General features: G+C 38.7%; 1 protein-coding gene across 5 annotated transcripts in view; it reads left to right on the top strand.

Annotated features, from left to right (window-relative positions):
• The window catches only part of ZNF800 (zinc finger protein 800), a 45195-nt gene extending 31870 nt beyond the window's left edge, over positions 1-13325 (top strand). For all 5 annotated transcript variants that reach the window (XM_027639862.1, XM_027639863.1, XM_027639861.1 and 2 more), the window contains 2 exons: positions 12872-13040; positions 13145-13325. In XM_027639862.1, coding sequence (XP_027495663.1) covers positions 12872-13040; positions 13145-13150 — 175 coding nt within the window. In that variant the 3' untranslated portion in view covers positions 13151-13325. The remainder of the gene's footprint in view (positions 1-12871; positions 13041-13144) is intronic.
• Positions 13326-16053: the final 2728 nt, after the last annotated feature.

Below are 16053 nucleotides of genomic sequence, written 5' to 3'. Positions count from 1 at the left end.
TCTCAAATATAAAAGTGGAAAAGGCTTTCCAAATTAATTGAGATTTCTCTGCATGGTGTCAAACTGGTAATAGATTAGATAGTGACTGAGTTCACAAGGCTTAAAATCAGGTGTCTGCTGTTTCAGAGTGCTTGCTCCCATTAGTATAAATGGGGAAAACAAGGTACATGTTTCTGTTGACATTGCTCAGAACTGAACAGATTGTAAGTGACTTTGGTCTTTTTTATTAAATCTCCATATGTAAATATGGACATTTGCTCCTCAAAGAATACTTGCATATAGTGGACTGCTCTGTGCTACTTCATACTTTTTTTCTGTGTGTATGTGGGACATGGGAATGGATAAGGATATAAGAGTTGGCAGATGAGTAAGGATGCACGAGATGATCTTTTTGGTATGCTGACATGGAATTAATTGTGCATGTGTAGTACATCTGTATAACAATGAGAAAGCTTAGAGAATGTTAATGGACTATGTGGGGAGAATTTAGATAGGAAGACTGTGGTATATACATCCATCTTTAAATGATGGAGTTGAGTTGACTAGGGCCTTGAGGTGAAACTCTCACATTTTCTTTCAAATTACTACAACAGCAGCCTTCCAATCTGAAATATGGATGCTATAAGAACACAAAATATTAAAATAGAGGCATAATACCTTGTATTAGAACAGAATCTACCAGTTTAAATGTAAAAAACATTGAAACAAAAAACTCCTTTTGCCATCTTTGCACGTGGGTGTCATTCTTTTTAATATGGGAAAAATTTCAGGGTCTTCCTAGTTTCAACCGTTTACTTTCTCTTCTGAGGTTTGTAAAAATTTCCGCTGTGACTATAGATTTTAATTTTGCTGCAAGTCTCTTGCTTCTCTTAGAAGCCCACTGGTGTTATCACAGTTTCCCTCCTTCCCATGTTTGTCCAACAGCCTGGAGGCGTCTCCCGGTTATGTCCAGTTATCGTGAGGGAAGTGGCAGCAGTTGTCCCATGGTAACCCAGCGTCTTTTTTTCTTTTTTTTCCTGAATGTAACCTATACATTACCTGTGTCCTCACAGCCCGGGAACAGAGCTTTTATAGAGAGCCATTTGGAAATGAAATAGAAAACTGCCTGTTAGGGGCATCTTTGGTGATAGGCACTGAATACCCTCTTCTCTCTTGGTGTCTGGAGCTAGAATTACTTGTGGTAAACCAGAAACACCCTTCTGATGGAACAGCCTTACCCCGTGTGATAAGCTGTTGCCAAGATAAGGCAGTAGGAATATACTCTCTTTGATCCCATATTTACGTAAGAGGAGTGCCAAGGTGGACTATTCTGACTTGAGTCTTCAGGAATGTAATATATACACAACCACAGCCTGTGATTGAGGATATCTTGGGAACATCATGAACATTTTGGTTTTGGTCTTTTTTTTTGTTTTGTTTTGTTTTGTTTTGTTTTGTTTGGGTGGTGTTTGGTGGTGGTGGTGGTTTTGGTTATGGTGATTGATCCATTTTAAGTGTATTGTGTTGATGATTTCAGAACATTGGATGCCTCAGTTACATGCACAAACATCTTTTAAAGAGTTTTGACTGCAATGTCATTCCTAGGAACTGAAGCCAACTTACATTGCAGATTCCTATAAGTGAAATGGTTGCAGCGGGTATAGAAAGTATGGTGGGAACATGCTTGGAACTACTAATAAATTAGACATTGTGAAAATAGTCTTTGACACTTAAAGATTGAAGGAACTATTTTCTTAAGTGTCAATAATGTCCTAAAGCTCAGGCTGGAATCAGTTCAATTTGCACAAGCCATTGTTTCTTCTGTGTAACAACATGCAAACATCTCATATATTGTACTTCATGTGACATTGGCTATTTTGCGTTACAGTTTACTTATCATTATTTCATGATTCTAACTTTAGAATTTGTTTTTGTGCTATGCAGGGTGATATTGGAGTTGTTCCACTTTGAAGAACTGTTTCCAAATTTCTGTTTTCAGTAAGCTGTCTTTCAGTTTACAGTTACCTAACTGGGGTGCAGTGATAGGATGTTTGCCTTCCTTGTTTTATCTCTCTGTAAATGTTAAGGCAACTAACTGATTACAGCAATGCAGAGTCAGGTACTCAGTTATGTTTTGAGTGAGACTTTCTTTCAAAAAGAAATTTCATCTTGGAAAAACATATACTCAGAAGCATGGAGGATGTCCCTGAAACTCGTTGAATGCATGCACAGCTGTGGTCTGACCAACAGTGGTAAGAAATGGCCAGCAAAGTATTAGCATTCTTGGCTTCAAGACAAGACTGATAATGGACTAAAATACTTCTGCATCTTGAAAAGCAGAAGAAAATATTTTTGTATCCTAGAGCTAATTTTCTCATCTCAGTGGATTGGTTTCTAATGCCTGCAACAGTGTAATGCTGGGCAATGTCATCTAAAAGTAGTAGAATTCCTGGTTTTGGGGACCAAGGCTTATTATGTGAGTGAGAATCAATTAAAGGAGGAAAAGATAAAACTGTAGCTTTGATAGCTACTGTAGTACAGCTATAGGATGATTCATTCTTTCATTGAAAGGTTCTTCCCTTGTAGAAGGTGTTTCCTTTCGTATTTGTGTTTCCATTACTCACCTGTGTAGTTCCCTGTTCAATTTTTAACATTCAACTGTTTGGCTGTGGTTAAGTTAAGCTAAATTATTATTTGTCTGCTTATTATGTTAGCTTCTTTAATAACTTAATTTTTCAAAGTAGAATTTTTTGTTGTTTGTGTTTTGAAAGCTGCCTTGAAACCACTTAACATGTGATAGTGTAGGGCCAGTGATTTTTTTCTAGAGAGTGAGGTGATACAAGCACCACTGATTTGAGACTTCAAAATTTGGTTATGGAGTCTCCTAGAAGGTGATTTTGAAAGAGGCAAGGCAGAGATGGGAGAGATCCAGGCAGGAACAATGTGGATCCTCTTGTATTTATGCCTTTAAAAATAGATTAGAGAAACAGTTGCCAAGAGTAATATTTCTTTCCCTGCACTAGGCACCTGATAAATGGCTTGAGAACTTCTGGCCCTGTCCAGCTGTATTTTCTCACTGTTTCTGTGTGCCCGAATCTGAAGTGAAGTGTTTATTTTTCTCTTGGTTGTTTTTTTTTTTTTTTCAGGTGAGATTTGGTGCCCTTGAATTGTTTTCTCCCTAGTCATTAACTTGTTCTGAGATGGTGAATGGTAAAGTGTAATTAACTTGAAATCATTAAGAAATCCTGGTTTCTCTGCTAGGTAGGAACTTGCTGCCTGTGGACCTACACTTTCTTTTTATCTTTGGAGCAAAAATAAATGAATCAATAAATAAAATTAATCAGAGTAACAAGGTAACTATGGCAAGATTCATGAAAGCCTTTGACTCTAGTGTATTTTTTTGAACTGCCTTATACTAAGTGCATGTGAGAGGAACAAGGTAATTCCTGCCCTGCAGCATTCACAGCCTTAAAAACTAATTTTGTCTTTAGTTTAATATAAAGAGTCAAAGGCTTTGGCCAAGTGTTTTGAGTGTGGACAGGAAGGGCAGTAGGGCTATTATTGTTATTAGACTGTGTCTATAAACTACCATACTGCCACATCCTGTTCCCTGGACCAGGGGGACTTTGGAAGAGGAGTCTGAAGACCCTGAGCCAGGAAGGAATCTTGCTTTTGTAGCAGTGGCTGCAAGCAGAGCAGCAGAAAATCTTGCTGTGAAGGCAGCTCAGAGTCGGTGAGAAATAAGGTTTTTTAGGTCTGCAGTGGCTTTTAAGGAAGGAGTCTGAATGTGGATGGGGAGCCAGTATCAAGGAAACCCAACAATGCCTGCAGCCCACCTGCACACCTTGGTTCTTTTCTGGGATGGAAAAGGCGAGGTGGGCAGTCATCCTGTGCTGCCTGAGCTCCTGCTGCTGTGATTTTCAGCGAAACGAATGAAAATCGATCATTGCAGTTTTGCGTTGTAACTTTTCAAAAAAGGTCTTTCCAATGTTCCTGTTCCCTGTATCTGCCCTCCGAGCGACTGGGTGCTGCAGGGCTGAGCCGGGCAGAGCTGCCGCGAGATGGCAGCAGGCAGCCTGCTATCTTGAGAGACCTCGACAGGCGTTTTGAAGATGGCAAATCCACAAGTATTTTTAGTACGCCCTTTTTCCATAAGCACATCTTTGGAAAAAGAGGTAGCTTTCCAAAAAGCAGAGGCAGGTTACTGTGGAAAAGTCGGCCTTAGTCAAGTCTGTGACATAGAAATGAGACATTAATGTGATTTCTCTAAGCAGTTCCTAGGTTGTGACATCTGAAATTCTTGAATGATGTTTGTAAGGATAAAGACTTTGTTTGCTTGGCTGTGGGATATCTGGGGACAATGCCTTGTAGCAGGGGTAGGTGGCATCTGCTGAGATACTCTCTCAAAATTAGGGCATCAAGAATCTGTGCAGCTCAATAGCATTTAAACTCAGTGCTGTTATTGAGTCCTGTACTGAATATCAAGAGAAGAATTGTACTTTAATAATGCCTTTTACATCCTCCAAGATTCATTTAACTTACCTCTACATTTAAAAAGCAAAATGATGAACACAAAATTACCTCCACCTTTTAAAATACAGAACCTTTATCTTGGGGAAGACATATCATAAGCAGAAATTTTTGCATCGTTTTGTTGTTTAGCATGATAACATATAAATCTATAAACATTGTTTTCAGACCTTGAATCCTATTCTATTTCAGACTTATCATTTGGAGAGGAGAAACATGGATCACGTCTACAGAGAGATACCATCTTTTTTACACATTTGATAAGGACAACCACCTAACTGGTCAAGTCAACAAAGCTTCTGTCAAAAGAAAAGGAGTAATATTAATTAAAAAGCAGTTAATGTATTTTCCAAAGGAGTATTTGTGTGGTTTTGGTATGTCTTTTTGTCCTTTTTTTTTTTTCTTCTTCAAAATGGAAAATATCTCAGTATCTCTCATATTCTGAGCAGTGACTGCAGGGAATACAATACTGTGTTGGTAGCTTTAATGAGGCATATACAGGTTGGTAAACCAATGTAGTGACTCTTCTATATCTTGGATGATGGCTACAACCATATCAGAGCCCCTCATTTTCACAGCTTATAATTCTGCCTGGGAAGTGAGCTCCGTTATTCTGTTTGTATACAGTCAAACCAGACCTCTTCAGGACATATGGGATTTAATGCATGGATGCCGATCAGTTGTCTGTGGGCGTATTTGCATGTGTGAGCACTCTGTAGCTCTTTGTGTGAGATTTATTGGATCCACACAGTGCACAGCTTAAATTTAATGTTTATGTGAAATGATGGGTTTGCTGCAAATGAACGCTCTGCAGCGGTTATATCTGCAATTTTGAACATCCAGAAATCTTGAATGCTTAGACTGCACACCAAAATTTAGCACTGCATGGGCACTGTGTAAGTGCATTGAGTTAGTGAGGAGACTGGCTGGCTCATTGATATCATGATCACCTCAGTTCCCAGCTTCTTCTATGCTGCTTACTGGGTGTTCCTGCTGTACCCCAGCCCTTCACTGCCTGCAGCACCTGCAACTAATGCAATATTTCGGCCAACTTCCTTGGCACCATGGCTCTTTGTGAGAAAAAGGAAAGATATGTCTTCTGCAAATCCCAGGAATGCCTTTCCTCTTTTGGCCATCTGTTTATCTCTGCTTGCAGACAGCCCCTTTCAATGAAGTCAGATCTCTTGCTCTTTCTAAGTTTGGGATATGCAATATCTCAAGCTTCAGCTCTGTAAAGAGTATGCTCCATGCTCTGAAGAGTTTTAGTTGGGAGACTGTTCCATCCTCATATCAATCCCCCATTGTTCCTGTACAGCTGTTGCAAGTACAGCATACACCTAGCAACTAGATGTTTTTAACAGACATCTGATGGCATAGGAAGTTATTTGAGTCACATCCATGTTAGAATAGATTATTATTTTCCTACTGCAGTCTGTGTATTGCTTAAGGTGAGTGAAATCCTACCAGTACCAGCATGAACTTTCAGTCCTTTCTGTTCTTTTGGGATTTGCAGATCTTTCTGTTTTAGCTGAAAACAGGAGTTGAGTAGTTTCTTATAGACAAGCCCTGTAATTTTTAACAAAGATGACACACTATTCCATTAAATTCTTCCATTTTGTCTCAAGAGAAAAGAAAATAGGCTTTTCCTTTTGGATTATTGTTGTGATTCTGGTAATATCAGTGATGGCCAGATAGAGTCATTAGGGAGAAGCTGTTCATCCAACATAAAGACTAGTTTTATCTGCAGGGGAAATGTGTTAACAGGATGCTCCACCTGCCAGGTTCACTGTCATGGTTTTGTTGCCAGCTGATCCACCAGACTAGTACATATTTTTAAGGAATGCTCAGCTTTCAGTGATCCCTAAGAGGCCCTGTGGTGACTGGTTTTCCCTCCAGTCACTGAGAGCATGTGAGCCATGGTGAGGTACATAACAGCACCCATTTTTGGATGCAGTCTTTCATGGAGCTCCAGGCAGATAAATCCATCCATGCTGTTGTAGGAGCCACATGACATGCTCATCAGTGTAGTTTGCATTTGCATCTTTCCATCAAAACACACTTTTAAGTAGATCTAATATGTACTCTAATATGAGTGTTCACAACAGGACCTTTGACCACTCTAGCAGTGCTTGTCAAAGGACCTGGGGACCCCCTGAGACTTACTGACCTTCTGATGAGTTCATACCTCCCTTTTTCCCTTCCCAATCCTGTAGGACCCACTGCAAGGGAAGACTTCAGATACATGCCAACTTTTATGTTGACAGAAGTAAGCCAGTTAGTATGTATTGCAATTTATCATAGACCAGAAGGGCCAGATTGTGTTTATAAGTTGAGGCTTCCAACTCCGTCAGGTTGTACTTGTAAACAGCTATATTAGATCCCCTCAGTCAGAGCTGTTCAACTTTTATGGCTTTTAAATAATGTTCCAGTGCTAGAAATCTGTATGAGAAGATCATATGTTGTAAGTCCAGTGTTACCCTAAGATAGGAGAGTCAAAGAGGATAATAGTTTTGGCAAAGTTGTCCCGTAGTCTTTCTTCAGAAAGATGCCAACCAGCTACTCCGTGTGAGACATATCACTTCCTACGAAGACTGATAGAAGGGTAAATACTTGGCCAGAGATGTCAATAATAAAGTTAATGCCTTTTACATACTGCCTCTGCTGTCTTGATAATAATGTAAAGGTTTTAGTTCAACTTAGATTTAAACCTTTCCTTGATTTTGTGCTTAGTATTCACTTCTGCCTTCATACAACTGTAATTTAGATTTATGAGGATGGAAAGTACTATTATGATCAGGTAATCTGACCTGAACAGAGGAGGCCATAGACTTTTGCCTAAGCTTGTACCTACATTACAGCTGTCCCTTCTGGCTGACTTCCAACAGGTTACTGAGAAAGATCTCCAGTCGTGATTTTAGTATTAACCTTCTGTTGCTCATTCCCCCCCCCCTTTTCTTATATCCTCTGTTACCTGTCTGCTACTCCTTTTGGCAGTTTCTATCATGCTTCATGCAGATGGAACCCCTTTAATCTTTAGTTAATTGCTTTCCTGTTCTTCTAATAAAACCCAAAGACTCCTTTCACAGTAAGGAAAAAGGATTTTGTGTTAATTAGCCTCTGTGCATATGGTTAGTGAAAAAATATTCATGGTTTTGTGTGATGGGACAGTAGGAGTCTGGAATCTAATCTGTGCTGTGTGTCAAGGATTCATGAAACTGTTATATAACATAATTAATTTCAACTTTTATTTTTCATAGCAGGAGCTATCCTTTCAATATAACCTGAGAAATGAGAGCTGGTCTCTTAATGTAGTGACTCAGATTCAGAAGAAACTGTTTTTTGATTTCTGATCTGATTAGCTGTTTCTTTTGATACCTATTGTCCCTGCCTGTTGAAATAATAAAAAAATTAGGTATTTTAAATTATACACTTTGCTACAGGATAGCTACATATGGAGTCTGAAATACTGCCTCTTGAATATATTTGAAGTTTACTGATCAATGGTGGCTGGGAAGCATCTTGCCCACCTGTCCCTCTATTCTATGTCTCAATGACAAACACACAGACTGTCAGAACTCCTAAAGCTGGTCCTAAATTCCCTATCTAGTCAAGGGAAAAGATAGGTGGCTTTGACAGTTTTAGACAGAAGTCATCTTTGCCCTAAATTTGGGCATTTAAATCATCCATGAAGTACAGTCAGTCACCTTTCCAGACAAGCAACACAGCCATGTGGTGTTGGAAGATAATTTTACCAAAATAGATGTTTAATTGGAGACTACTTTGTGTAACACACAGGACCGGTGACTAGATTTGATATTCTTTGTATGTTAGGCAAATAAGAGGCTTGTGTTTTCCTTGAAATAGTTGTTCAGAGTCTCAGAAAAAATCCCAAATTTTTGTTGTCATCTTTTCCCATAAATGAGATGTCATAGGTATTGCACAGGCTGGTGGGGGTTTTGTAGTATGCAAAAGTTACTTATAAATGCTAGATCCTTATTTTGTCATTTAATTTACATAACCACCATATGGCAACAGTCCATCTACCACATACTGGCTGTAACTAATTTTAACATTATTATTCATCTTTCTTTCAGTAACAGAAGGAAAGAACTTCTGCTGTTTGGAATTGTATACATTACCCAATGTGTAGTAAAATGGTGTGTTCTCCCTTAGATAAAATGCAGTCTCATCATTGCAGAGCTGAAAACTGGAAAATAGAATAAACAGAACTGAGAAACAGGACTAATTCCTGAATTATTTCTGTGTCTTTAGTGACAATTGGTTTTGGTCAAAGTCTAAGGTTTCTCTGCTTACCCATTGGGAATGTACTGGTGATGATCTGTTGAGCAAAGTGGTGCAACTTGGGAATCGTTGTCCAAATAGATGGTTAACAATGGAGAAAAATGACTGAAAGTGAGAGAGGTGTTGAACTGAATATTCAGTCTGACTCTTGGAAAGAGCAGAACAGAAGCTGGCCAAGATCTAGATTAGCTGACTGATCTATAAGATGTAGTTTCTAAGCCAAATCATTAAGCCTTGAAAGCTAGCTATTAATCATCCATAAAGGCTTTTGTATCCTCTGTAGAGCATTGCTCAGGGAAAGCAGAAACAGCCCTGGCATATGCACAGGAAATTGGAGAGTGGTGGCAGCCGCTCTGGACCAAGTACAGCCTATGTGCTAATCTGGGGAAGGCCGAGAAATGGGAACACAGCAAGACATGGTTATCTAATCCGTGAAAGAGGCCAGCTAGTCATGACGAAGAGATTGCTTTTAAGGATGCAGGATGTTAACTTTTTTTTTTTTTTCGCAATATGTAGGCAAGCTGAGAATGATAGGGCTGCAAGGAACATGTGGAGTTTATCTTTACTCTAAGGCAGGATCAGGTAACTTTTTCGAGGAGGGTTTCTCAGACCTCTTCTTCAGGCAGTCCATTCCCACATTTCATTATTCTTTCCAACAGAGAAAATTCCCTTGTCTTGAAGTGGAAACTTTGCTGTTAAAATCTAGACCTGTTACTTTTTCCTCTCCGGGATGAACATAGGGAACTAACTTCAATCTCTCCCTGCAGCAGCGTTTTATGTGCTAAAGGGATGTTAGCATGTCTTATGTTCTTTGGATTCAAGATCTCACTGCTCTACGTTTCCTCCAGGGTCATGTTTCCTAGAACTGTTCTTGCAACTCTCTTCTTCATTCTTTCCAGCTGGTCCAGTTGAATTTTTACTTATTTTTTGTATTGTGAGAACAAGGCAGTATCACAGCTGTACCTTGTATGGCAGAGGGTTTTTACGCATTTTGCATTTTATATTCTGGCTCTTGGGTGCATGTATAATTCTGTTGGTACCTTAAGAAACCTGTCATAGCTTGGCGTTGACTTTACGTTTGGCTCCTATTTGATATCATTCAAGGTCCTTTGCTACAGAACTGATTTTCTAGTTAGCTGTTTCCTGTTCTGTATTTGTGTGGTTTATTTGCTTTTATAATATCTTCAATTTGTCCCTGTTGGGCAGCATTTTTCGCCCAGACATTACTTCCATTTTTCTCCAGATTATTTTGTCCATTGTGATACTTTCATTTTCTTCTAGGTTCTTACCATCTCTATATTTAATATGCATTCTCTGAATCATGGATACTGGAATGTATTGCAGCCAGGACAGACCACTGGTGAACTCCATGTGACACATCCTTCTGTTCTGATGCTTACTCATATATGGCAATACTCCGGGAGAGATACAAACCTAGATTCACAGTTTGAGAATTTTTTGGTCACGGGATTGTAATTTTTACTTTCTCCTGGCTTTATGTGTTACATTAAATACATTCTATCTACCTAATTTTGGGAAACATATATAATCGTGACATCTAAAAGAATGCAGAAGTTGAAAACTGTGACTTGCAATTCCATATTGTTTGGGTCTGTTTGCAAAGGATGTACTGACTGGAAGAAAAGGAAATTAAAACTGCGATGTTGTACTCCCTCCATACCAACTATATACCAACTATAATGTCCCTCACGAGATACAGTTTATCTCAGCTGGCAGCAGGTCCTGCAAACTTAAATGAAGACATGGTTTGTGGTGAAAAAAAAAAAGCAATTGTGACTCTTTTTTTTATGGTGGGTTTTTTTTTTAATTTTTTTTAAAGTTAAAAATTGGAGCTGCACCAACAGAAGTTGTGTTTACCTTACAGCATTGGCTCATTCTAACTTTCATTTTTCATGAGGAGATCAGAGGCATTAGAAGTTACCTTCTAAAAGCACTTCTTATTTCCAGGTGCTGAGGATTAAGGAGGAGCTGAGCATTTATGCCATCTTCTTTTTTTTCTTGAAAATACAATTTTGCAAGAAAGACTACTTCTTTTGGTGCGTTCTCCAACCTTGGTCATCTGTCTCGGGTGTTCTAACATCATCTCATGAGAGCAATAGCTACCTCTTTGCTCTTGAACTCAGTATTACAAGAAGTTAATTGACTCAGTTTAGGATAACTGAGTTACCTGGATGATGGGAAGAAAAGACCTTGTGTAGTTCCACTGCTCTGTTTTTCTGCTTTTGCTACCAGCGATGTCATGACTCCCAGCTTTCCTTTATCCTTCATTTCACTTTTGACTGCTCTTTGCTTTCCCTCTTCATTCTCTTTGGTTTGTTCTCTTTTGCACCTGTCTTCCCTGCTGGAGGACATTTGGTGTGTGGGGAGGTGAGGAGGCCTGTTACCAGTCAAAATATCTCATATTTTTCTGCTCCTTTCACACTTACTGCTCCACTTCTGACAACAGTGTAGCCTCCCAGTGTGAAAGCCTTCCTCCTTGCTCAGGTAGTGGGTACTGCACTGAGGGCAGTCATCTTTCCATCCCTGATGGGACTCTGCATCAGGCAGTCTTTTTTATATTATATTCTAACTAAAGTTAGGCTAAAGTTGGCGGTTCATTTTTTTTTAAACTTCAAACAAAGCAAACTTTATTGAATAAAAACTAGAAAATTAAGTTTTTAAATAGAGCAAACTTAGAGCTTTTAAGAAAGACAAAAAGGAAATTAAAAAATTGCAACAATATCGGCTCTTTCAGGCGAGTGCTTGGTTTAGCCAATTCAGTGACTTGCTGACTTATAGCAAACTCTACCCAGTCTCCTTATCCCTGGGAAGTTCTCGTTCTTCCCTGAGCTGGCAGGCTCCTTGGTGCTCCTTGCCATGTTCTCCTTCCATGTGATGATTCCGTTGCCTCATCTGTTGCCTTAAGCATCCCACAAGCACAATAGGCAACTCTCCAAAGAAGACTGAGGTTCTTCCCTCTTAAGTTCGGACTGACCCCATGTGTTTTCAAAAGAAAATAACAAGAACTTCAAAGCAGTAAATAGAACAGAATCTGTCCCACAGCGTTTGAGAAAGAGAGATTGTCTTGAGCACTGGTGGGTGTGTGGGGAAAGAGTAGATGAATAGGACGTGTATGGTTACAGTTCTATTTTGTTAGAAGGAAACTCCTAATGAAACAAGATAAATGAAGAGCAGAATTCTGAATGTCACTGCTCATCTGGGATTTTGGAAGAGGAACTTAATGGTTAAATCAGAGTGTAATTTAACTTAAGTGTCCCCAGTGGCTATGGTATTATTATTTATTTATGCCTGTGTCCACACTTAGCTGAACACTTTCCAAACATTCAGGAAAAGACAGTCTCTGGTCTGAGAAATTGCAGTCTAAGGCTAGAGGGAGGTGAGTACATACAGATTAGCTGTATTTGTTGAATTCTTAATACATCAGGAAGATGATTGCTTATCTGACACTAATGGAAAAAATTGCTTATGATTGATCTATTGTGTAAGAAGAGGAGTTTTTACCTAGACTAAGAAAGATTTCTTATAGTGTAATAGAGCTTCACAATCTCATCTCTTTATGTTTTCAATATTAAGAAGTCTGTTTTCCTGAAACATGAGTTATACAAAGATTAGCAATGTGCAAAAATGTGTATCTTAATCTGAAGCTGTAAGATAAACCAATTATTGCTAAGGATTTAAGAGGAATAATTTATCAGGCATATGAGATGTTTTAAAAAAGCCAAGGTTGCAGTTGCCCTTGGAGAAAGACTGACTGGCAGGGAGGAAGCTGATTCAGAGCAAGGTGACAATGATCTGCATGGGAAGGGGTCTTTCTTGAAATATCTAGTGTTCAGTGTGTTGAAGCGTGGTGTGTGTTGATAATCTTTACCTTTTAGTTCTTTGTACTTCAGGTTTTACCTCTTTACCCCCCACCCCCTGAGATATTATTGAGCTATGTCCTGAAGTAGTTTTACCCATTGGGTCCTGTTCAGACAACCCCCCCCTACAATTTGATTTATTACTGTTAAAAGGAATCTGCTAATCTTTTTTTTCTTTTTAACACTTGCAAAGAAAGTCTGAGGGGAGATCAAAAGTGCTTTGCCCATAGTGCTGTACCTGTATGGCCGTGCTTGTTTCAGAATATCTCCTTCTGTGCAGATCATCACTTGTCTTCAGTGAGTGCTTTGCACTGCAGACCCTGGCCCCTTTCCTCCCTGTTGAACCCTTTGGTAAGTGATGCTCATTCTTGCAAATATGTACTGGTTATAGAAGACAGATGCCTGACCTGAGCAGTGATGGATTCCTGCTTTTTTTTCTTTTCCCCTATTCATAGACCTAAACCCAGGAGCTGTGAGAACCTCCCGCACAGTATGAGCTGCAGAACGTCCGTGCAGAAATTCATTATTGAGTCCTGTGTTTGTAACAGAGCTGCAAGCATGCCTTTCAGGAAATGATGTCATCTTAGAGGCTCCAAAAAATTACTGATTTATGATAATCCCAATTTAGTTGTTCCAATGGGCAATAAATATTCTCTTAATTTTAATTAGAGTTTCTTTGGCTTGTGATTCTCATGTTAGATCTTGCTATACTTCTGTTGGTCTAGTAAGCTAAGGAAACACCCAAACCCTTGTTTTGAAGCTGTCTTGTTAAGAAATCCAACTTCAGATCCTTCTTGTGGTTTGTTTATAACGTTTCTTGGCTTTCTATATTCTTAAAATACTGACATTGCACTCAGGTTCCAGTATTTGAATTACAATGTCACCTGACAGAAGATATGGGATTTCAGAAATTCTCTCTGCCAGATCAGAAAAAAAGAGAAGATATTAACAATTTCTACAACTGTAGGCTCAAAAGTAATCTTACAGCAAACATGAGACATTTCATTACAGTTTGACTTTTAAGAGTTTTATTTTTAAAATTTTTAATATGTGATGACACCTAAGATGCAGAAAGCATATTAAATTTAAAACCAAATCATGTATATTTAAAAACATAAGTGGCATGAGAGAGAAGTGGCATGAAAATCAAAACCTTTTGCCACTTTTTTCTAAAGGGATTTATTTAAATTCCACCTCCCTCTGAGAATATTGAATTTTCTGATGGAGCATGTCAGGAAAATAAAATCCCAATTAGCTCATCTCAGTTGGACAGTATGCAGTTGGCCTACTTGTAGCAGATTCATTCTTATTTACACATCTGAAGATCATACTAGCCCTCATAATCACACAGTCATGTTAGGAGCTTATTTTTCATTTGCCATTTCCCTTAAACCAGAGTTCTTCTCTAAATCGTTGAACTACAGGATACTGCTTTTCCATATCTGGATATTTGACCTAAATTCTTTGTTTGAATGAAAGTAGCACTTCAAGCACCACAGCCTCTATGTGGAGCTGATCCATACTTATAATTTTGCATGCTGCCAGAGTTTGTACTTTAGCTGCAGTGATCTTTTGTATTCAGTTCAATAGTAAAGGTATTTCATATTGTTGAGCCAAGAATAGAAACTCTGTGCAACACCATTTGAAATACTTCTGTTTAGAAATGTATAAATCAAATTTTCATTTGAAATCCATTTTATATTCAAGAATCTGCAACTCGATGGTGAACTAGATAATCTTATGAAGTTTTTTCAACTTATTTTTCTTATAACTCTATACTTTTTTTTTGTACAAAACTTGTTTTTAAAAAGAAGATCCTTTGGTATGATGTAAAATACTTTGTCAAAGCCAGTTATGTCAGTATAATTTACTTTATCACCTAAACTTCTAATCTCCTCCAGTAATGGTATTTGTGTGACAAAGTCTGTTCTCTATAATTCTTACTGAAGGACATTAATTATGCTACCATACTCTTACTTGTGGCAAATGGCATCCCTATCGGCCTTCCATCATTTTGTGAGTGATCAATACCAGTCTATCCCTTTAGGTCATCCCTTTTAATGTTCTTAATATCTAATTAGCTTTTTACCATTCTTTCTTCTTTCCACATTGTACCAATATTTCTTAAAAATCAATGTCAATCTTCTCCCAAACTTTCTTGGTTTTTTGAAGAAGCTCAAGGACAAAGCTCTTCTAGCTCCTATGGAATGCTGAGGCCTTATGAACTATTCATACACATCCCATTCCCAGATACTGGGAAGCCATTTGTGCCACAGTTATATAACACCTGGACATATATAGTGGGGAAAGGTGTTCCAGGGTTCGACTGTAATTTGGAGAAATGGGTTAGACTGTAACCTCTGTAGAGTCTTAAAGTGGTCTTGGTGAGACCTTACATGTTTGCCTCTCATGTCAATGTTGGCAGTGATTGGCCAGACAGAAAGGTAAAGCAGCATGAGAAAGGCAGCATGTTTTAAGTCCCTTAGCCTGGCATGAAGCTGGGAGACAACAACTTTCCTGTGTCCAAGGTCACTCCTGCCATGCCTCTTCCATGGTGTTTTGTGTACCTTTCAGGTCACAAACTTTCTACTTCCTTTCCTGCAAAACAAAGGATGACATCTATGCTTGTGTGGTACATATCAAACAATCCAGCTGAAAATCTGACAAATCACTGTGAAATTTTACAAATGGTTTTACAGTTTGCAAATCCTACAAATGTACATCTGTCTCTTCACTCTGGTCAATCTGGTAAGCTACAGCTCACTACCTCCGTTCTGGTAGGAAAAAAGGGAAAATATGCAGTCACTAAATGTGTGTGCATGCATGGAGAACCTGACTGAGGATTGTCTTTCATGACAAAGGTGTACAGGCAGGAGGGGAGAGGAATTTGCTTTACTTTGAGTTTTAATAAACTTTCTGATGCTCTTCAGCCTTTTATTTGAAGGTTTGGTTTGCCGCACTGCAGCAAGGACCTTTGCTGTGGTAAGCTAAAGTATTGTCATTGTCACCTGCAATTTGAGATTGGTAAGAAGATGACACTAAAAAGTCACTAGCTAGCTGATGGCCATCTTAGTCTCAGTTATCAGAATGGATAGGTTAATATGTAAAAGCCAAACACCAGGTCAGCACATGGCAGAAATACACAATGATTTTCAAGTTTTCTTACTGTTTTTATAAACCATACTTATACTGGCTTATTAATCTCCTCTGGCCAGAGAAGCTGGACTCATGACTTGTTAATACCACAAACAAGAAAATTTGTTGAGTAAAATAAGTCAGATTTAGACATAACTATTGGAATGGATCAAAGCATCGTTTGTTGCACATGACAGGAAGTATGATTGACCAGAAAAAGGTTGAATGC

The sequence above is a fragment of the Corapipo altera genome, unplaced genomic scaffold (genome assembly GCF_003945725.1).
Source record: "Corapipo altera isolate COAL_440 unplaced genomic scaffold, ASM394572v1 1b, whole genome shotgun sequence".
Lineage (NCBI taxonomy): Eukaryota > Metazoa > Chordata > Aves > Passeriformes > Pipridae > Corapipo > Corapipo altera.
Note: the sequence above shows the minus strand (reverse complement) of the source record. Positions and strands in the feature narration are given on the sequence as shown.